Source organism: Rhagoletis pomonella, unplaced genomic scaffold (assembly GCF_013731165.1).
Source record: "Rhagoletis pomonella isolate Grant_MI unplaced genomic scaffold, Rhpom_1.0 Rhpom_scaffold_00004, whole genome shotgun sequence".
NCBI lineage: Eukaryota > Metazoa > Arthropoda > Insecta > Diptera > Tephritidae > Rhagoletis > Rhagoletis pomonella.
Window position 1 is genome coordinate 73,664,645 of NW_023458558.1, and position 22,893 is coordinate 73,687,537.

Sequence of the window (22,893 nt, forward strand, 5' to 3'; positions counted from 1 at the left end):
ATTATTTACGTCTCTTATAATAATTATATGGGCTTTTTATTTTTTTTTCATCTCTCGGGTCGTTTATATCAAGACGAATATTATTTACGTCTTCTCATAATAATCATATGGGACAATTAAAACTTCTTTATCGAGTTAGGAGATTTAGGACCGTTAACTTATATATCTTCAAGTAATTCTATGGAAATGAAATAAATAAATAAACTATAGCTTAACACAGAAACATTAACGGCCCTTAAAGCGTTAAATATATTTATTTATTTATATATATATATATTAAAGGGCTTTCCTTTTAGGTGGTTTTGGTTCTTTGAAAAGGGTTGCCAGATGTTAGAAAATCAAATGCAAATAATCGAGTTCGGAGATGTTTATGTAAAATATTTAACCCACAGTCACCACATCTGCACCGAGAATTGAAGAGATTGGTATGTAGAAGTGCAATACGGTTTTATTTTTCAAAAAATGTTTGCCACATAATAGAAATTAAAAACAAAATATTAAAATTATTTAAAAAGTTATATGGGTTATAACATATAAGTATCAATCCAAATGGTTATGATTATTTTATTTTTTAACTATATATAAGAGGGTTACCACCTGTTTAAAAAGTGAAACTCAAATAATTGATGTGAAACTTCTTAATCGAGTTTGGAAATATGTACTTTCGTTAAAAATATAACGCCACTGGAGACGGAGAAAGGCAAAGTTTAAATCTTCGAACTTAAGATTTCATTGAAATGTAGAAATGTAAAAGCACTAACTTAAAAAGAGGCAAACGAGCTTTGAAAAAAGGCAAAAAAGGCATATATATTTTTTTTAAATTTTAATCCAATTAAAGATATTCAAAAATACATACAGTGGGCAAAAAATTATAGCCGAACCACTTTTTGCCAAGTTTTAACGTAGTATTTTCGTTGTAATTTAATTTTGGTTATTTTTTTATAAAAACATAGTTTATTCTTTAACAAGACCCGTGAAAATCCAAGTTTCCAATTTTGTGCAATATTTAAAAAAAAATTTTATCTTCGTACAAATTTCGAGCCATTTGAAACTTATACTTTATTCTACTAGAATTCAATGGGCAACAAAACTGCATACTCAGAACCTAATTAAAAAACTCGAAATTTTTACGAAAATTTGTTGAATCTTTTTTTAAATTGCATAAATTTTTAAGGCAGTGGCACTCGATTGTTACATTTGTACATATTGGTATATTTTTATATTGGGCTATTGGTACAAAATAAAAAAATGGGAAATTTTTTTTTGTAGTCGAAAGATTGGTACAATACAGCGATGGTCTATTGACAAATTTCAACAAACTAATTTTCGTGATTGGGATAAAGAAAAATATTTGGGTATTCACACAATTGGGATACGATTTGCACCAAATTTTGGCAAATATCCAATCGTCTGACACTGCCTTTAAAATTGTATTTATACGGATGTTGCTAAAGAATCGACTATAAAGAGCTAACCAAAATTAAATAACAACCAAAATAATATTTTAAAACTTGTGAAAATTTGTTGCGGCTATAATTTTTTCGACTACTGCACAATGTAAAAAAAAAGTGCGGTTTTTCCGGCGGGATTACCAAACCTTGTATATTTTAAGACGTCTACCAAAATATTTCTGAAAAATAATACGATTTACGTGAGCTGAACCGGTTTGAAAATACTTCTAAAAAGGGAGTTTTTTATGAATAAAAATAGTTTCTTAAAGGATTTTTTTGGAAAAAATTCTCCCAGACGACAAAACAGTTTAAGCTTGAAAAATCTATATAAAAATATTAAATAATTGTATCAACGGAATCATAATAATAAGAATTTGATGCTGATTTTTACCTTTTTTCAAAGGTTTGGGTAAGAAAAACTTGAATAACTGCTCCAACACTTTACCGATATAGACTTATGAGGTATCAGTGGAAAGGTATTTTCTCACCTTTTTTATTTCTTTGCAAAACAAACTTATTCACGTCCCAAAATTTTCTTTATCAAATACCACCTCATCTTAATTCAATATGGAATGACACGCGTTTATCTTACCTTCTTCTTTCATACTTTGAATGAGCTGATTCGCAAAGAAATTCAAAGGGTGAGAAAATACCTTACCAATGATACCTCATAAGTTTAAATTGGTAAGGTTTTGGCTGAGTTATTCAAGTTTTTCTTAAAACAGGCTTTGAAAAAAGTTCAAAAACAGCATCGAAAATCTCATTATTATGATTCCGTAGAAATTTTTTTTTAAATATTTTTATGCAAATTTTTTAAACTTAAACTGTTTAGTCATCTGAGAGAATTTTTTTCAAAAAATATTTTAAAAAAACTGTTTTTTTAATAAAAAAACTCAATTTTTGGAGGTATTTTCAAATCGGTCCAGCTCACGCAAATCTTATTATTTTTCAGAAACATTTTGGTAGAAGTCTTAAAATATAATAGATTTCATAATTCCAGTGGAAGAACAGTACCGATTTTTTTCTTGTATGGGGAATGATGCAGTCTACTGTATATAAGTTGACTATGATTACTGGGCCGAGCTATCATAGTAGCCAGAGCTGGGTCGTAATGATTCCTTTAGGAATTTAATTACTCCCAATTACAGATTACAAGGAATTGTAATTAGGAATCAATTCCTACAGTTTAGCAAAGGAATCGATTACTTTTGCAATTCCTTGAAGTAATTTAAAATGTAATTGTTTTTTTCTTTAATTCCATTACAAGGAATTTCATATTGTAATTGGAATAAATTACGTGCTAGTAATGTAATTTTTTTTTCCAATTCCTTTGAAAGGAATTGAAAATGTAATTGATTTTTTTTCAATTCCATTACCTGGAATTGCAAGAGTACTTTAGTTTTTTCAATTACTCAAAGGAATTGTAAAAGTAATCTAGAAACTGAAAGTTCATACACGAATATACAATGTGGAATTTTTGTTGTGGTCAAAGATTAAAATCGAAAGCACACATTGGACATCTTCTATGTATATCTATATATATAAAAATGTTGTGTTCGTATGTCACGGTCATCAAAACCCGAGAGCGGCTGAACCGATTTGAATAATTTTTTTTATTGTTCGGTATAACACCAGAACCAATGATATCGCAAAAATTTGGAGGGTTGCCACCTATTTTAAAATTTTTAAACCCAATTATATTGATAAAATTAATGAATTATTACAATATGGATATCGAGTTAAAGAGGTTTAAGAAAGATAACTGGTGGAAGTATTTTTGACGAGGGTTGCCATCTATTTGAAAACTTAAACTTAGTCAAATTGTTAAAAAAAAGTGAAATATTGCCAAGTGGGTGTCAAACTAAAGAGTTTTAAGAAGGCTTACTGCCGAAAATATGTTTGACGAGGGTTGCCATGTGTTTGAAAATTTAATTAAATTACATTGATAAAATAAATAAAATAGTACAATATGGGTATCAAATTAAAGAGGTTTAAGAAAGACAACTGTTGGAAATATTTTTGAGGGGGCTGCCACCTGTTTGGAAATTGTAACTCAGTTAAATTGAGTGTCAAACTAAAGAGTTTTAAAAGGCTTACAGTCTACCATGAACACTTCCACAAATATGCAATATGAAAAGTTCGGTTTATATGGGAGGTGCCACGCCCCATTCTCCAACCATGCAAATTTTTCTCCATTAGTATAAAATTGGTCTTATATATGTATGTATATATCACCATACCCAGTTCTAGTCCTGTACCACAAATATATGCAGTTTGAAAAATTCTGTTTGTATGGGAGGTGCCACGCCCCCTTTCTATATCGAAACTTTTTTTTCCCCTCTAACCATCCTTGGAAAGTCTGCAGTAGATTCCGAAATTTCAAAAAAATTGGTACGGCCTTTCTCGAGCTTTGCGAACATAAAAAAACGCCTTTCAAAATATAATTAGTATAGACTAGCCAATATCTGCTTGTTCTGCAGCTTAAAACACTACTACCGATGAAAATCGATGGATAAATAAACAAGTTTGCAAGGGTTAAGTGAAAGTGCAATAATTTTTTGTATGAAATACTAGCAGGAAATAATGTTACCCATAAGCGTACATGACCGTATGACCATGTTCAAGTTTGAATTTTTTTCATTCGCAATGAAAACTTAAAATGAAAATAACTTGGCTAAATGGCCTTATCTAAAAAAAACGGTACACAGATCCGTAACTACTACTTAAAATTAATTTTACGTCTCTCGGCGTTTTTTGTGTAATTTTAGCGTCGTGACAGTGTTATCATCAAAATTTAGCCATAGCAATGAAATTTGTTTATAAAACTCTTAGGAGGTAGGATCTCCAGTCCCACAGGGCTCGTAATTCAAGCGGACTCTAACCTCATTTGTAACGCAGGATACCAGTAAGAGCACTTCAAAGGCCCTAGAAGGCACGCCATTTTGGGTAGAATTAAGGGTACCATAATATAATTGTTTATTCAAGGCAGTTAGCAACCAAGAAATTTAGCAAAGCTATTGCAATTCAACAGTAAAAATTCGATTACTTTTTAAATTACTTTGAGGAATGGAATTGGAAAAAAAATCAATTACATTTTCAATTCCTTTCAAAGGAATGGAGAAAAAAATTACATTTTCAATTCCTTTCAAAGGAATTGAATTTAAAGAAATTACATTACTAGCACGTAATTTATTCCAATTACAATATGAATTTCCTTGTAATGGAATTAAAGAAAAAAGCAATTCCATTTGAAATTACTTCAAGGAATTGAAAAAGTAATCGATTCCTTTGCTGTGAACTAAAGGAATTGAATCCAAATTACAATTACTGAGGAATGTAATTGTAATTGTAATGTAATTGCATTTACCCAGCTCTGATAGTAGCACAATGCCACCAAGTGCATTTTAAAATTTTCAGGCAATAGCCTCATGCGATTATCGATTATATTTTTTGTTGTTTGTGTGAAATATTTTATTTTTATGAGTATTTTTCTTTTAATCAAAATGTGTTGAAATAAAATCCTGGCTACGGCCCTGCTGCTGCACATAGTTTAGAAATGAAGCATTTCAAAACTTGCGATTGATATCCATATTGTAATCACTCATTAAAGTTATTAAATAATATTAAATAATTAAACAGTTGGCAGCTCTCATCCACAAATTTTCAAAGTGAAACTTTCTTAAACCTTTTTTTTTACGCCTTCGTGTACACATTTTTTACTGCAACCAACCTCGCCTGACACCCATATTGTGATGCATATTCCAGTTACCTAATTCCCATGTTCATGTTCAATTGAATTTTCTAAACAGATGGCAACCCTCCCACATGTTGGTTAGAAATAAATCCTTTTCAACACCATTTCGATTGATACCCATATTGAAGTAATTAATTTAACTAAATTGAATTAATGTTTTAATATTTACCGGATAGCAGACTAACATAATTTAAACCTTCTCCAAATATATATGTCTTATGTCAAAATTTCGTTAAAATCGGTCCAGAGGTTTTTGAGTAAATGTGTTACACCACTTTTGCAACTTTACTTTATATAAATACGTATAAGATTTACTCACTTCTCATTGAAAATCTTTAAAGCTACAAATAATGTTGTATGGGCGGTCAAGGTGGTCGTGGCCCGATGGTCCAAAATTTGGTCATCTTCTTATAAATGGCATGGCGATTGACTTCGCCAAATTTCAACTCCGAAGCTGCATTAGTTCATTTATGCCAGACAAATTGAATTAGGCCAAGTGTGTATTGGTGAAAGGAGTAAAACTTAAATGCAAAATTTATTGAAAATTAAAATTTAAATTAAATGTCAATTAAATTGCAATTAAAAAATTTCGTGAAATCGGCTGTAAGTGTGCCAATTCTATTAAGAAAAATGTGGGATGTAAATAATATTCGTCTTGAAATAAACGTCCTGAGAGACGAAAAAAATAAAAAGCCCATATAATTATTATAAGAAGACGTAAATAATATTCGTCATGAAATAAACGTCCCGAGAGACGAAAAAAATAAAGAAGCCCATATAATTATTATAAGAAGAGGCAAATAATATTCGTTTTGAAATAAACGTCCCAAGAGACGAAAAAAATAAAAAGCCCATATAATTATTATGAGAAGACGTAAATCATATTCGTCTTGAAATAAACGTCCTGAGAGGCGAAAAAAATAAAAAGCCCATATAAGTATTAAGAGAAGACGTAAATCATATTCGTCTTGAAATAAACGTCCCGAGAGACGAAAAAAATAAAAAGCCCTTATAATTATTATAAGAAGACGTAAATAATATTCGTCTCGAAATAAACGTCCCAAGAGACGAAAAAAAATAAAAAGCCCATATAATTATTTTGAGAAGATGTAAATAATATTCGTCTTGAAATAATCGTCCCGCGAGACGAAAGAAGATATTTCTCAAAAATACTTCCGGTCCCCACAGAAAGGGGAATTCTACTTAGTAAGGAATATAATCCCTAAGCGCGGCCGAAGGCCGCCTACGCAGAGAGAAGTTCTGCCCAAAAATCCTTCCGTCCCGCCTTTTCCGGCAACACAGCAAGGAGGATTCTACTTAGTAAGGGTCATAATGCCTAAGTGCGGCCGAAGGCCGCCTACGCAGAAAGAAGTTCTGCCCAAAAATACTTTCGGTCCCCTTTTCCGGCAACACAGAAAAGAGAATTCTACTTAGTAAAGAATATAATCCCTAAGCGCGGCCGAAGGCCGCCTACGCAGAGAGAAGTTCTGCCCAAAAATACTTCCGGTCCCCTTTTCCGGCAACACAGAAATGAGAATTCTACTTAGTAAGGAATATAATCCCTAATCGCGGCCGAAGGCCGCCTACGCAGAGAGAAGTTCTGCCCAAAAATACTTCCGGTCCCCTTTTCCGACAACACAGAAAGGAGAATTCTACTTAGTAAGGAATATAATCCCTAAGCGCCGCCGAAGGCCGTCTACGCAGAAAGAAGTTCTGCCCAAAAATACTTCCGGCTCCCTTTTCCGGCAACACAGAAAGGAGAATTCTACTTAGTAAGGGTTATAATCCCTAAGCGCGGCCGAAGGCCGCCTACGCAGAAAAAAGTTCTGCGCAAAAATACTTCCGCCCTTCTTTTCCGGCAACACAGAAAGGAGAGTTCTACTTAGTAAGGGTTATAGTCCCTAAGCGCGGCCGAAGGGCGCCTACGCAGAGAGAAGTTCTGCCCAAAAATACTTCCGTCCCGCCTTTTCCGGCAACACAGAAAGGAGAGTTCTACTTAGTAAGGGTTATAATCCCTAAGCGCGGCCGAAGGCCGCCTACGCAAAAAGAAGTTCGTTTTCATGTATGCACTACTTCGGTTTTGTCATATGCATTATTTCGGTTTCGTGTCGAAACTGTGCATGTATGCATGAATTCGGTTTTTGTCATATGCATAATTTCGGGTTTGAACCAAAACTCTGCATGTGTGCATTACTTCGTTTTTCTCATATGCGTTATTTCGGTTTTCAAACGAAAGTCTATGCATTATTTCGGTTTTTTCATATGCGTTATTTCGGTTTTCAACCGGAACTGTGCAAATATGCATTATTTCGGTTTTTTTCGTATGCATTATTTCGGTTTTCAAACGAAAGAGTGCATATGCACAATTTCGGTTTTTCTAATATGCATTATTGCGGTTTTCAACCGAAACTGTGCATATATGCATTATTTCGGTTTTTTTCATATGCATTATTTCGGGTTTCTTCATATGCATTATTCCATATGCACAATTTCAGGGTGCCGATGTAAACACCCCAAAATATGAACACATTTTATTTTGTATTGACTACTCTAAAGAGTAAAGAAGACTTGAAAGCTCTAAAAGATGAAATATATGTAGCATATTTACATACATATATGAATGCTAACATATTAATAATACGTAAATACATGAAACTTCCCAATTTCTGAGGTCGGGGAATCCCGTACTATTGCGAAGTGTGTTCAATTCATATGAATTAATTCTATGCACCGAGTTTGGGCACGGTACGGTAAAATTGAAAACTTAATTTTTTAATAAAAGTATTTCTTTACTCTGTTCATTTTTGAATGTATAAAAAAATTTTGTCTCCGTTTGTTTGGGCATTCTACTGAACTGATTTCAAAACCAAGAACACCATTGGAGAGGTAATTTTCTGTAGATGAGGAGAGTCTTTATGGTTTCAAAAAATTTCCGTAATTTGTGTATGGTTGTTGTTGCAGGCTGTCCAATTTGAGCTGTTTTCGTATTTTCTTTTACTTTGTATTTGAAATTAAACTTTAAAGATAAATATGAAGATGAAGAAATAAATGATAACGATGAAGACAAAAAAGAGAAGACAAAAGTGAAGATTAAGATGAAAATGGAGACAATGAGAAATACATTAGAATTAGGGTAACTGAAAAAGTAAGAAAATTAATTGAAAATTTTCGATATGAATCGAAATAAATGCAGTCATAAAAGTTACCGAAATTCATCGTATTATCGAAGTTTATATTTTTCGAAATTTACCGAGTTATCCATGCTTATTGAGTTGTCGAAACATATCGAATTATTCAAATTGATCAATGTCGAAATTTATAGATACAGAAACTTAGTTGTCGAAATTTATGGATATTTATCGAGCCCTAAAAATTTAAGGAATTATCGAAATTTGTCAAGCTAAAGGAATTTATAAAGTTATCGATATTTACTGAATTATCATTATTTATAGACTTAACGAAATTTATCGAGTTATCGTAATGCATCGAGTTCTTTCAACTTACAGAGCTATTGATCAATTGAAATTGGTCGATTTATCGAATCGAAGTTTATGGAATTTTCAAACTATCGATTTATCGAAATTTGAAGGTTATATAAGTTTATCGAGTTATCAGTGCTTATCTAATTTTATCGTGTTAACAGAGTGTAACGAGTTATCGAAATTTTTCGAAAGCTTTCGAAAAATATGGAGCTGTCAAAATTAAAAATTTATGAAGGTATCCAAAGTTATTATACATTTTTGAGTTATCGAAATTTATCGAACCCTCCAGTTTCACTGTTATCGAAATTAGTCGAGTGATCGAATTTTGTTGAGATATCGGATTTTAGTGTTTTTGAAATTCACCGAATTATCGATATGTATCAAATCATTGTAATTTATCGATAAACTGGAAGGTATCGGGTCAATTCCAAGTGCTGCCGAAGTCCTCCAAAGACTTTCAAAGATATAAAAAATTGTTGGCTCCTTTTTGTCCAGAGCGAGTTTAGTTACAAGAAGCAAAGCGAATGGGTCTGGTGGTGAACGAGGACAAAACGAAGTATCTCCTGTCAGCACACAAACAGTCAGAGCATACGCGTCTTGGCACCCACGTCACTGTTGACAGTTACAAGTTTGAAAAAGTGGACGACTTCGTTTATTTGGGAACCAGCATTAACACCAATAATAATGTCAGCCTTGAAATCCAACGGAGAATCACTCTTGCCAACAAGTGCTACTTTGGGCTGAGTAGGCAATTGAGAAGTAAAGTCCTCTCTCGTCGTACAAAGATCACACTCTATAAGTCACTCATCATGCCTGTGCTGGTGTATGGCGCGGAAGCATGGACAATGAAAGCATCTGATGAGGCGGCTCTTGGAGTTTTCGAGAGAAAGATTCTGCGAAAGATTTACGGACCTTTACGCGTTGGTGATGGCGAATATCGCAGACGATTTAACGATGAGCTGTATGAGCTTTACAACGATATAGACATAGTGCAGCGAATTAAAATTCAGCGGCTCCGCTGGCTTGGCCATGTCGTTCGGATGGACAGAAACGCTCCTGCTCTGAAAATATTCAACGCGGGCCGCGATGCTGGGAACAGAGGAAGAGGAAGGCCTCCTCTGCGTTGGAAAGACCAGGTGGAGAAGGACTTGGCTTCACTTGGCATTTTCAATTGGCGTCAGTTAGCACAGAAGAGAAATGACTGGCGTGCTGTTTTGGACTCGGCCAAAATCGCTTAGGCGGTTACAGCGCCAAATAAGAAGAAGAAAGAGTTTAGTTACGTTTTAAGTTAGAAAACCTCTCCAAGGCTCTTAAGAACTAGAAAAACTGTCGAATTTTGAAAGTAACTGGCACTCTAGTAAATGTCAAAGGCTTGTAAATGTTGAACTATAGTAACATAGCAACATGTGGCACATCATGCAAGTGCCAGTTCATAGTATGTCGTTCATACATGTTGGACAATGACATATGAAGACAGCGTCGAATAAATTTAAATGAAATCGTGTATCAAATCTATGCATGTCAACTCAAACGACAAGTGCGACACATGCGACCATAGCAATGCATGCAATTTTTAAAAATGACACTTTAACAGAAAATATTGAATTTTGCAGTACTTTAAAAAATATATTCAATTTTCTTTTATAAATATAAAAATTCATTTTAAAATGCTTAATTGGGGTAAAATGGGAATATTTTTTGCCATAATTTTGGCATTCGAAAAAGTGAACAAATTCGTAAAATGCGAACCCGCTTGATTTTAAGTAGTTCACATTATGGAGCGTGTACTGTATATTTGTAATTATTTTAAACATCCGAGCTTTGGTGACAAACATTTTCATATTTTAATACTGGAATCATAAGCTTTGGAATGATGTAGATTTGGTCCCCTGGAAGAGGGGGTTAAGGTCTTATTTGACTGAAGTACTAATATGTTCATATTGTACTTATCTATTCTTTTACTACTTCAGTGGCATATGCAGTTTGCCTGTTGAGGTGCAATCACATTCCACACTGGACGTTGCTATTAAGGACGCTGTAGCTAATACATTTAATGAATTACCACGTGCCAAATTTGCTAGCGTTGTGCGTTGGTATGCGATGCTGGCTTGTGCGACATCGACTTTAGAGTCACACAATGGTATTTCGGAATTGTGCGTAAAGTTGTTGGCCGAAATCACACGGGAAATCGATGGACGCTGGGATCCGTATTGTTCTTTGCTTAGTACAAGGTAATCAAATATTTCATTTTATTCTTTTACAAAATGTGCATTGATTTTAAATTGTGTTTTCCAAAGATTTGGTCTTTATGGGTTTCCTTTTGAACCAGAAATATTCGATTACGATTTGCCAAATGTAAATAAAAGCAACGTAACACTGCCAACGTCGCTAATGAATATGATTCGTTCGAATGCAGGACTTATGCAAGCGGCGGGTTTAGATATAAAGAAGCTTTGTTCCATCGGTTAGTGTAACGAATTTCAGTTTTCATGGACTATTGGAATTGAAATATAACCATAATTGTTCCTTTTTTATTTTTTAGATGGTGTAGATTTTCGTACATTCCCTCATTTGATAAAATGCAAGAGTGTAAGCAACCAATTGCGTGGCCTATTGGAGGTGGAACAATTACATTTTACATGTGCTTCGACGTCAGAAGCAACACGTATCGATAACATGGACACGGTGTCGGCAAGTAGTTCATCAAATATTAACATGGAGGAGTTGATAGTCGCACCGATGGTCGACATGCCAAAAGAACAAGAAAGTTACAATGTAATATTAAAATTGTACATATAAATATTGAACAGCTAAACTAATAATTTTACTTTACATCTAGGTTAACGATATTGTATACAGTGTGGATAAACAAACGAAAATAGTGAATTCCAAAAAAACGGAAAATGATGTGGTGATAGCTGAAGTCCTTAAACCAAATGGGATATGTAGTAAGTATATTTCGACAAAACCGTACGATATTGAAACTCGAACCAAAATATAGAGATCCCTGTCACAATGATTTGTAATGCCCTTCGATGTTATGACCTTACTATGGTACAAAATCATTTTTGGTGGTATGATATGTCTTATTTTCAGCTATGTAAAAACGGTTTTCATATTTCTTCTTCTATGATCTTGCACATACGACAATGGTCCGGAGCGTCTACCCCTGGCGTTATCTCATGTGAACCAATTATACGTTAATATACCCTATAAGGAAAGGTATTTCCTTTCTAAACAGACTGAAGATCATATACATGCGTTGCCACAGCAGTCGGGTCTACGAAATCGTAACTACACAGATTTAAAACTGGCCAAGGACTATAACTCAAGCATCATTCCCTAAAAACTATTTGGGGAATTTGTTTGTTATTAACCCAAAAACGACGTCAGAATGATGCGTTTCGGGTTTTACTGACCGCTTAATGGCGGCGATTGCTTTACCTATCGTGCCCTTTCTTGGAAGGACGTAAATGTTTGTACTTTTCCTAGCCAATTCGTCAGCTTTGCTCAATATTTACGAGTTTATGCACCCATACAGTTTAATTTAATAATATAATTAATAATATAAAGCATATTCCCTCCCTGTATGTCTGTGAGGGAAACTTTGGGCGGCAGAATAGCCAGAGATTTCCTTGATTAATGAGCCAACCATAAAGCCTTAATTATGCAATAAAACGACAACCGCATGTGGTCGCAGACAACATTTAGGGCGTTCATCTACTTAGTTAATAAAGAAGTAAATTCTAATAGCTCTCAAAGTAAAACGTTCATATAAATTCACACGGATATCTTCCATCCCTCTCTCGCTACATTGAACAAATTTTGATTTAAATTAAGAGTGTTCGCGAGGCGAATAACTCATTATTTTTCCTCTAGGAATGGTGGTGGACGTGTTTTGGCTGAATCGTAACCTTTTGTAATGTTTGCACACTTGCACATATGTATGTACATACATATATGTACATATGTGGACACAGAAAACTTTTTTTAGCTGCTGTAAAATAGTACAGCCAGCAGCTTTATAGTTACATACGCTTTTATCATACTGCTTCACTTTTGGCGTGATTGAAAAATAACCTACAAAAATTAAAAAATTTAAAATATTGGATAGGGCACACCAAGCTCTGTGACAAATCGAGAGTCTGGTGATTAATCTTGTTTGTTAAGTTCCATGGGCGCGTAACTTCCACTTATCTTCCACGAAAATCAGAAATAACTTTCCGCGAGGGATGACTTGTGTTCGAAAGTAAACGGTTACCTCAGCGATCTTTTTCGCTTCTTCACTGCAAGGAGCCTAACCCTCTCCCCTACGAAATCCTGTACGAAGGAGGTCAGATTGCAGCTGGGTATTCACGTCGACGGCGAATAACCCGAAAATGCTCGGAGTTACCTTCGATAGTCTGCTCTCCTTATCGGCGCATACAACCGCAATTATCAATCCCGTACAGAGCCGCAACAAGGCCCTCAAGTCGCTAGCCGGCAGCACCTGCTGGCAACATACAAGGCAAATGGTTGGCCGGTTCTAAACTATGCAGCGCCAGTGTGGTCGCCGGAGACTAGAAGGACACAGTAGACGAAGCTACAGACATGCCAGAACCAGGCACTCCAAACCGCGACTGGATGTCTTCTGATGTCGCCACAACACCACCTGCACGACGAGGCCCAGATGCTCCCCATTAAGGAGCTTAACACAATGCTCTGCAAGCACTGCCTAGTAGTGCTTGCAGAAGAGCCCATGCCAAAGAACGTCAAGAGGCATCTCTACGAACTGACGGACGAAGTCCAAAGGTTAATAAAACAACCTCTGGACCCAACTGCATACCGACAGGCCTTATACAGCATTCACAGGGATTCGGTCTCTAGTTACATAGACTCTCGACCTGTGAATGCCGTTTTGAGCACACAACCACCCGACGTGGACGAGACAGCTTTGCCGATCTTCGCTCTGGCCACTGCAGCAGGCTAAACTCGTACCTGACCAGAGTGAGCGCTGGTGTGCCCAATGAGTGCCCGGCATGCGGATAGTCGCCACATGACTCACGGCACCATTTCGCACGGATCCAAAACCCCATCCAGCTAACGCCCCTGTCCCTACGGTGAAAGTTTCACACTTCCTGGGCCTCCCTTTAGCTGAGGCTGACGACAGCGTTGATGGACAAGCCGGCAAGAGCGAGGTTTAGTAGCCGCTACAACAACAACGTCAATGCGGATTTTGGTTCTTTTTTGTCGCCGTTCGCAACAGGCTCGCGTTTTACCACTCACAGATTTTGGTTAAATTACTCCCCCACAATAAAGTTATGCAAAATCCTCACGGCTTGTACGGCTTGTTTTAAAGATGGTGACCTTTGTACCGCAGCTGACAAAAATACAAAAACTGAATGTTGCATTTACATGGTATGAAGCCATGATAATAACACAAGGTTATGTAATTTGTGACAGCTCAAATCTGACACTCCTTTATCTAGATTTGTATTTTGGAAGTAGGAGAAAGGGGAAGAATGTGATCGCAGTTTGCGAAAACGGTAGTAAAATGGTACTACAAAAAGTACGCAAAGTATACAATTAGAAGTAAAATGTGTATAATTAATTCTATGTGAATTTGCAATATATTTGGTTTTTTAATGGCAATACTAAACAATACGTATAAATATAGATTTTTAGTTCAAGTTATTCGTCATTTCCTGGAACAAATATAGAATACCGACCGTTCAGCTATGCAAAAACTAAAAATGCAGATCAATAGAACTTTTTACGCTCTTTTCAACCATGCCAAAATTATTTAGCGCAAGTAAAATATGAATACGTTTTAGAAGGTTAAATTTTTTAATTATTTTTAATATTAAGATCTTATGAAACACAACCGATTAAAAAACTAATAACGTCACCATAAAAATAATCAATTTATCTTTCAGCTGATAAACATAATTGAAATTGGTTTTTATATATTTAAACCAAAACCACTAAAAAACGAACAAATGTTATTTTTTCATGAAATAACCTTTTTTGAAAAAACTGCATAGTTAATGGTAAAGAAATTAATATTATTTAGAAGGTACAAGTTATTACCTTTAATTCGATATTACATATTTTGTCATTATCTACTTTTGGGTTTCAACAATTTAGTGATAATAAAAAATACAAATAAATAAAGCAAATAAATCTCTTATACTTCTTTATTTATTAACTGCGTCGAATAAATTTGGTATCGTTCAAATCAATGTAAAAAGTTCTATCAAGCGGTATTTTTGGATATTTTATAGCTAAACGGGCGCTATTCTACACTTGTTCGCAACGCAAACGAAGGTGATGCTCACGAATATTTAGTATGAAGAATTTTGGGTTTTACTACTAATATCATTAGAAACTGTAGAGTAAGCAACATTCTGCACAAGTAAAGGAGCCGATTTATGTGTGGAAGCGAGAAGACTGTTTTATTACAAAGCCTTTCTATTATTGAATCATGGTATGAAGCCATATGAACTGTTGATACGTTAAAATAGAGACACTACATGTTCCAATGAGGAACTCAGTGATAACGAGTGGGATGCATATAATAAATTTTTTCATATGAAAAATTATGGGGAGATACTGTAAACATACTGGTGTGATACTGTTAAGCATATGAAATTATAGCAAGTTGGATTTTCATACAACTTCCCATAAAAAGTTTAACAGATGCAGAGATACTAAGGAGATGTTTTCCCATTGTGATGCCTTTTTAATATAAAAACCCACCGAAAAGGAGGAAAGCGGCAACTCCGCCATTCACATACATGTCAAAAGTATGAATTTTAAAAATTAAAAACAATAAACAAACAAATTCAAAACAAAAAAATTCATTGTACTGGAACTTTTTAAATAGAAGCAACTCACGCATAGTAGACAATAAAAATACAAAGCACTATGATAACAAACTTAAAAACAAGACATTACAGAACATTTTAATGAGCTTCATATCACATTTAAGTAAAAATAAGCCTATATTTTCCAAGCTGGCAAAGAAATGAAAATGTGTATTTTTTGTTGTTTACACAAAGACTTGCCAAATATACATATAAGTCAAAATTATAGAAGGCATGTATACTTCTCCCTTTCATTTTTTCATACAATTAATGCTTCTTTCTGGCTTTTACAAAATGCAGGGATACCACACTTATTTCGGTACAAGATGATCGTAATGTATTTTCAATTCGAAATCAAAGAAAAACATTCCACGAAAATGTTTACGATTTTAGAAAAATTAGTGTATATTTGCAAACTACTGCAAAGAATGCAGTGGCATATCTTAAAAGGTTCAGAGAATTAACGACACAAACAAACATTTTATGGTCTCAGGTTTCCTTCAAACCGCATTGCTATTTTTTCTAACTTTTCCTTTTGTTTAGCCCAGTAACCGCTTAAGTTATATCTTTTAATTTATACATGTGAATTATTTTCAATGAGCATTTTTTCATTTGCTCCTGAATTTTGGGTACATTTTCTTATAGTACCTCTCATTCTTTTTTATATCATATATATACAATCCGATGTTCGGGATAGTATTTTGAATATACCAGCAATATATGTAGAAGTAGTGGCGGTTGCTGTAGAGTAGCAGTACGCGCTACCATTGCGCAGCGCCACAGTTCAAGCCGAGTTTCCCACCAACATCAACATATAAAAAACAAAAAAGCTTTTTTCAGATAGCGGTCGCCCCTCTGCTGGTAATAGTTAACCTCCCAGCGTATTCTGTCATGGAAACAGCTTCTCATAACAATACAATTGCCGTTCGGAGTCCTTTACTTTGTGTGACAAAATCAAGGCGCACGCCACATATCGGAGGAGAAGCTAGGCCAAACACTAACATATTGTGTAAGCGCCAATCTGTATATCGTCGTTTAAAATACAAAAGCGCGTATCGTGGTTCTGCAAAACCTCGTAACTGACATTTGTGCCATAAAAGATATTTGCTCACCGGCAGCTCCTATCATCAAACCCTTAACCATTTATACTTAAATATCGATACTTAGCCATAAGGAGAAGAGATAATTAAGTTTAAAAGAGAGAACTGTTTTTAATTAAGAGTAAAACTTCTCTCTCCTGTAAAATTTAGGCAACCTCACATTATATTTTCTTGATGCGCGGTTTTGTACTTTAAATGACGATATGTAAAGGTATTGCATACATATTTTGGTGCCTTTTCAAGTATAAAATCCATGAGAAACGAAAGAAAACGGCATCCCTATGATTTCAACTTATGAAAAACGTTTTTAGTATGAAAGACAAAACACGTAAACAAGCAATTTCTGAACAAAAAACTGTTTATCCACAAAGATGTTTGAATGGAAGCATTACAGATTTGAAAAAATGGCAAACCGCAAGGCTTTATTGGCAATAGGTCCCTTTTAAAGCACATTAAAGAAAAATAAGCTTCTACATAGTTTCGAAATTAGCACAAAATGAAATTTTTTTGTTTGTTGTTTACAAAAAAATACTTGCCAAGCATATAAGTCAAAATTGTTAAATATATATCGCTTTCATTCATTTCTTCATAGAGTTGGTGCTTCTTTTATAGGAAAATTCATACGGCTTATGAACAGATTCATACCATGTAAATTCACCATAACTATAAACCAATTGTACACAAATTTATACACTTTGCTTATAGTTATGTGGTACATCTTTCTAGGCTCCGTATTTTGCATAAGTAATCAGCTTAATATTAGTACCATGATAAAAACATAGGTAGAACCGTTCTCTCAATTTGTCGGCCATGATTTTTTTTTGAAGTTTGCCAACATTTTAAAATCATATAAAAGTGAAAATAAAAAATTTAAATTGTTCGAAATTGTTGTTGCTTGAGATTGAAAATGAAAATGTGTGTGTGAGTTTGTGAGTAAATTTAAAAATTAAATTGTTTGGAAACGTCAAGAATTTCAAAAGTGACTCTCAGCGGTTCTACCTTACTATATTTTTATCATGATTAGTACTATTCAAGAGAATAATAAGTTTTGTGAGCACATTGTAAATCTGTGGAAAATTTTTGTAATAAGTCTGAAGTTAACACAAATTTATATTAACCGACTTCAAAAAAGAGGGGGTTTTGATAACCCCGTTGGAATATATATATATATATATATATATATATATATATATATATATAACAGAGCTGTGTAAGTGTGAAATCATTTTCAATTTTAAATCAACACAACAATTTTTTTCTATTCAGTTTTCATTACTTATTCCTCGCTTCAGATTGAGGTTTAAAATTTTTAAATTTCCATTCACTCGAAGCAGTTATGAATTCACTCATCAACATATTCATAGCAAGATTGAAAACACCAATGCCAAATCAAATAATAAAATTATAGTGTAAAAAACTAAAACCTCCCTATTATAATTGCCATTCGTACTGTCATCAGGTATGTGACTTGAGAATATAAATCGCTGCATCTTTTAGACGCATCAATATTACATAGTTACATCCCGAGCTAATAAAAGGAAGTTAAAAAAGGTTTAACACTGAATGAGTATTGAAAAGGCTGCAATATTTTGTGTGTGCATTCTTTAATTCAGTACCAATCATTAGTTCAAAGACACCCTGGTAAACAACTTTTTGATAAAAAGGCAGATTTTTGACAATTGCTGAATTTATATCATAAATTTGGGATTATATATAAAACACATATGAACATATTTTTAAAATATTTACGTGTCTTTATGTCATCTGATTATTTCACAAAGTAACTAGCCAGGACTATTACAGTTTTCCATATCGGGTGCGATTGTTTCTGATATAATTCGAACACTGAAATTACAAATTTTGATGTGTGATTTAATGGATATTTAGGGGATTTACAATTCGTGTTAGACGTCGTAATGTCTTAAAGGCTTAAATCGTCCAATATAAAGTAACGGTTAAAAGCGATTTGAAAGATTCGTTGGGTATAATAAGAGCCAATAATATATTTCCTACTAGTTTAAAAACATTTTGGTTATGTTAAAAAACGCCTAAAGAAGTCTTAGGTGTTATTTTACGTTTAAAAATTGTAAGACTTTAACACATTACGACACTTAACACCTCTTGTGAATCCTCCATATGTGCTTGACCATTAAGCTATATCGTTGTTTATTTGGGTAAAATTAAAATATATTTCACTGTTCAATATTGAAGTTGGTGTGAAGTATGCAAATGAGAACAACAATTACCAACTTATTGAGCATTAGCCTCATTTATTTAAAAACAAAAGTCTTTTTGCTTGCTAAAATTTCGATTCTAAGAATAAAATGTTTTTAAACAAACGAAGAATTAATAATAAAATTTGAAGGATTTTAGATACTGCGTATGGTAGCATGAAATTTTACAATATGCTTAATTGTCAGGTGATTTTTTGTATCATGGAAACCCATAGCAACTGATTTCACACTTACAGTGGGATCAACTTAAAACTTCTAATCTAAATTAGTTAAATCTACTTAAGATTTTTTTATCAATTTTAAGTTTTCGTTTGGAGATCTTTTTAGAAAATTGCCGTACATCCCACATCTATTAAAATTTTGACATCCTCACTTTTTGGAAAAAGAAGTTCAAGACACAAGATTATGTGCAAAAAATAAATTAAACAATAAAAGTCCCCTAATATATATGGAACATATAATAGAACAATTTTAATATCATTACCCAGACTTTATAAATAGCCTACTCTATAAGTAATAGTAGAAATTCCGAATTAGTAAGTTCAGTCAAGACGTCATTCAAAAGTTTTGAGGAAAATCACTTTTCTCTTTTGTGAAAATTTGGGACTATCATATGCGAGTATTGTCAACAAAATGTAAGTCTATGAATGATTAAAAATTAACGAATAAATGGTTAATCGCGATTAATGATTAAAATTAATTAAGCGATCACTGTGGTGTAGTGGTTGGAAGTGCGCACTACCATTCCGCAGGGTGAGGGTTCGAGCGCAGTTCCGGCCAACATAAAAAAGAAAGTGTTTTCTGTAATAGTAGTTAGCCCCCGGAAGGAGTCGGCGTAAAACTGTAGGTCCCTCCCCTTTTTGCGACAACATCAAGGCGCATGCCACAATCGGAGGAGTAGCTCGGCCAAACACTTACATATGTCAATGGTCTTCTGCAATAACGGCACAATTCAAAATTTCAGGTTTAGAAAAATACATAATTTGAAAGCTTACAGTATGACCGCAAATAATCCAGAATAATTACGTTTCAAGACATATTATTGCTAAATTACGAAACAAAAATTCTTTAATACGCTCTACTGGAATATATGAAATTTTGAGTTGTGTCATTATTGCAGAGGACCATCGATATGTAAGCGCCTTTCTATTATTATGGGTGTATAACATAATCCAGACAATCAAAATCCAGAAATTCAAAATGCGGACAGTCAAAATACAGACAAATCAAAATTCAGACAAATCAAAATTCAGACAAATCAAAATACAGACAAATCAAAATACAGAGAAATCAAAATCCAGACAAATCAAAATACAGACAAATCAAAATACAGACAAATAAAAACACAGACAAATAAAAACACAGACAAATCAAAATGCAGACAACGGGTGTATAACATAATCCAGACAATCAAAATCCAGAAATTCAAAATGCGGACAATCAAAATACAGACAAATCAAAATACAGACAAATCAAAATACAGACAAATCAAAATACAGACAAATCAAAATCCAGACAAATCAAAATACAGACAAATCAAAATACAGACAAATCAAAATACAGACAAATCAAAATACAGACAAATAAAAACACAGACAAATCAAAATGCAGACAACAAATTAAAATAATATTAGGTTTTTAGAATGTTTCCTATTTAAAAAAGTGGCGGAAATTTTCAGTATATATTTAAATATTGTTTCGTTTTTTTGTTAAAGAAAGCGCCGCAGGCGAAAATTTAGAATAAAAAATCGCGCGATTTTTTATTCCAAATTTTGAGTATTTCTTAAAATATAATTTAATATAAAAAAAGCGCCGCAGGCGAAAATTTGGAATAAAAAATCGCGCGATTTTTTATTCCAAATTTTCAGTATTTCTTAAAATATAATTTAATATGAAAAAACGCCGCAGGCGAAAATTTGGAATGAAAAATCGCGCGTCTTTCATGTTTAGTTTGGCAATACCATGGAAATATATTCAATCTAATATCAAATTTGATAAAAGAGCAAGTTTTTGTAGAAACTAAAATTGAAAAGGTGCTTAGTGGAGAAAAACAAGCTAAATGGCGACGCCTGGAAAACAGAACATTTAAAACAATTGTTATGGAAAGGGAAAACTATGCTCCCAAAGAATACTTAGCCAATATAGCTAAGCATCTCAATTTAATATAAGTAGTTAATGATTGTTTGTAAATACTTACTAATTAAAATTTTTTAAATAAATTCCGGTACACTGAAATTGTTTTGATGAAGAAGGTTCGGGGTGGATTCGGGATTTTTTTAGAAAAGTATTCCCCAGTATTTTTCCCACAGTATTTTTGCGCAGATCTCTCTGCGAGCCTAACTACGACTTAACAGACACGATTTTGATTTGCAAAAATTGTATACGGACATTTTTTCCCCTCATGTCTGTACTTAGATTTGTCAGTATTTTGATTTGTCAGTATTTTGATTTGTCTGTATTTTGATTTGTCGGTATTTTGATTTGTCTGGATTTTGATTTGCCGGTATTTTGATTTGTCTGTATTTTGATTTTTCTGCATTTTTGCATTTTGTCTTTATTTTGATATGTCTGGATTTTAAATTTCCGTATTATGAATGTAACCGTCCAGAAATCACATAATACATAAAATAAATAAAGGCTGTTTTGATCAATATCACATAAACTGGAAACTGTTAAAAATAAGTGCGCCTGTGTACAGAGATTTTAGAACCCATTTAGTTCCTAAAATGTCTGTTTGCAACGCATTACAATAAAAATGCACATCAAATAGCTAAGAATGATGAAGGAAATCGATGCAGACATGCCTGTGTAACTGGCCGTGCGTTCACAAAACAGGCACATGTTAATTAAGAGTCCATTCTAGTATTATGTAACCACCAGTGGGAAGCGGGGGTCTTGGTTTGCTTATTTTTAATGACGAGGGGCAACATTTCTTCAAATAAGTAAAACATTAATTACACACGCACAAATTTTGTCTGCAATTTCGAGCACAAATGAACACTGCACTTCACTCTCGTTTCGAATTTTTGAAAGCGTTTTTTAAGCTATTTTGTGGTTTAACGCTTCTTGGAGGCGCTTGGTATTGTAAAAAAAATATGCGCAATTCGATCCCTAACTATATTTTTCTGTAAAGAACGCCCGTTTGCTTTAAATTTGTAAAATTACAATTATTTTTTTATTTTTTGTACATCTGTCATTTGTTACAAATAAAGAAAAGTCAAATAGCCCAATTTTGTATCGGTGACATACATTTGTTTACTGACAAATTTAAACTTTTTCATATATTTTTCCACAACAAAAACTGTGACATGAATTTGTCAGTGATACAGAATAGAGCCGTAAGAGTTCCCAAATATAAAAATTTTTATATCTATTTATTAAAATAATAATTTTCAATAATAATTAATTCAATTAATACCTTATTAAAACACAAATTTGAAGTGAAAATACATTTGTAAAACTATTTATCACAAAATGTCATTAATTGTTTGCAAGCGTACTATAGTTTTCATGCATTTTGAGAACAAATAATCGAGTATGTATACATACATATGTGTAGCATGTACTTACGGCGCCCCTCGAGTATACTTCTGCCTTGAAAACTCTTTTTATAAAATCATTTGGCGTTCGGAGTCAGCCTTAAATATGTAGGTGTCTCCATTTGTGTCACAACAACAGAACTAATGCCTCAAGTTTGAGGAGAAGCTCGGCCAAACACTTAGAAAAATATTTTAGCAGCAAATATTTATTTGTTTACTTATTTTAAGGTAGATGTCAATCTTCTGATTTCACATTTTGACTACAAAAAACTCAACCCTGATACAACAAATAGTATTAGTACTGAATGATAATGACAGATTGCAATCACATAAACGTACAATCATACATGATTGAATTTTTCTTTTGTATTCACATTCTTTATGTGAATGGGTGTCAACCATTTCATAACACACTACATATTTTGTGTTTACAATTTGTAACCAATCTCAAGAGTGGTTGTTAAATTTTTTAAATCAAACAATCACAT

The 22,893-nt window shown here is 33.5% G+C and overlaps 1 protein-coding gene across 4 annotated transcripts in view; it reads left to right on the forward strand.

Annotated features, from left to right (window-relative positions):
* LOC118738076 (baculoviral IAP repeat-containing protein 6) overlaps positions 1-22,893 on the forward strand; it is a 145,000-nt gene that overhangs the window by 47,410 nt on the left and 74,697 nt on the right. For all 4 annotated transcript variants that reach the window (XM_036468989.1, XM_036468990.1, XM_036468991.1 and 1 more), the window contains 4 exons: positions 10,658-10,918; positions 10,985-11,151; positions 11,230-11,462; positions 11,527-11,635. In XM_036468989.1, coding sequence (XP_036324882.1) covers positions 10,658-10,918; positions 10,985-11,151; positions 11,230-11,462; positions 11,527-11,635 — 770 coding nt within the window. The remainder of the gene's footprint in view (positions 1-10,657; positions 10,919-10,984; positions 11,152-11,229; positions 11,463-11,526; positions 11,636-22,893) is intronic.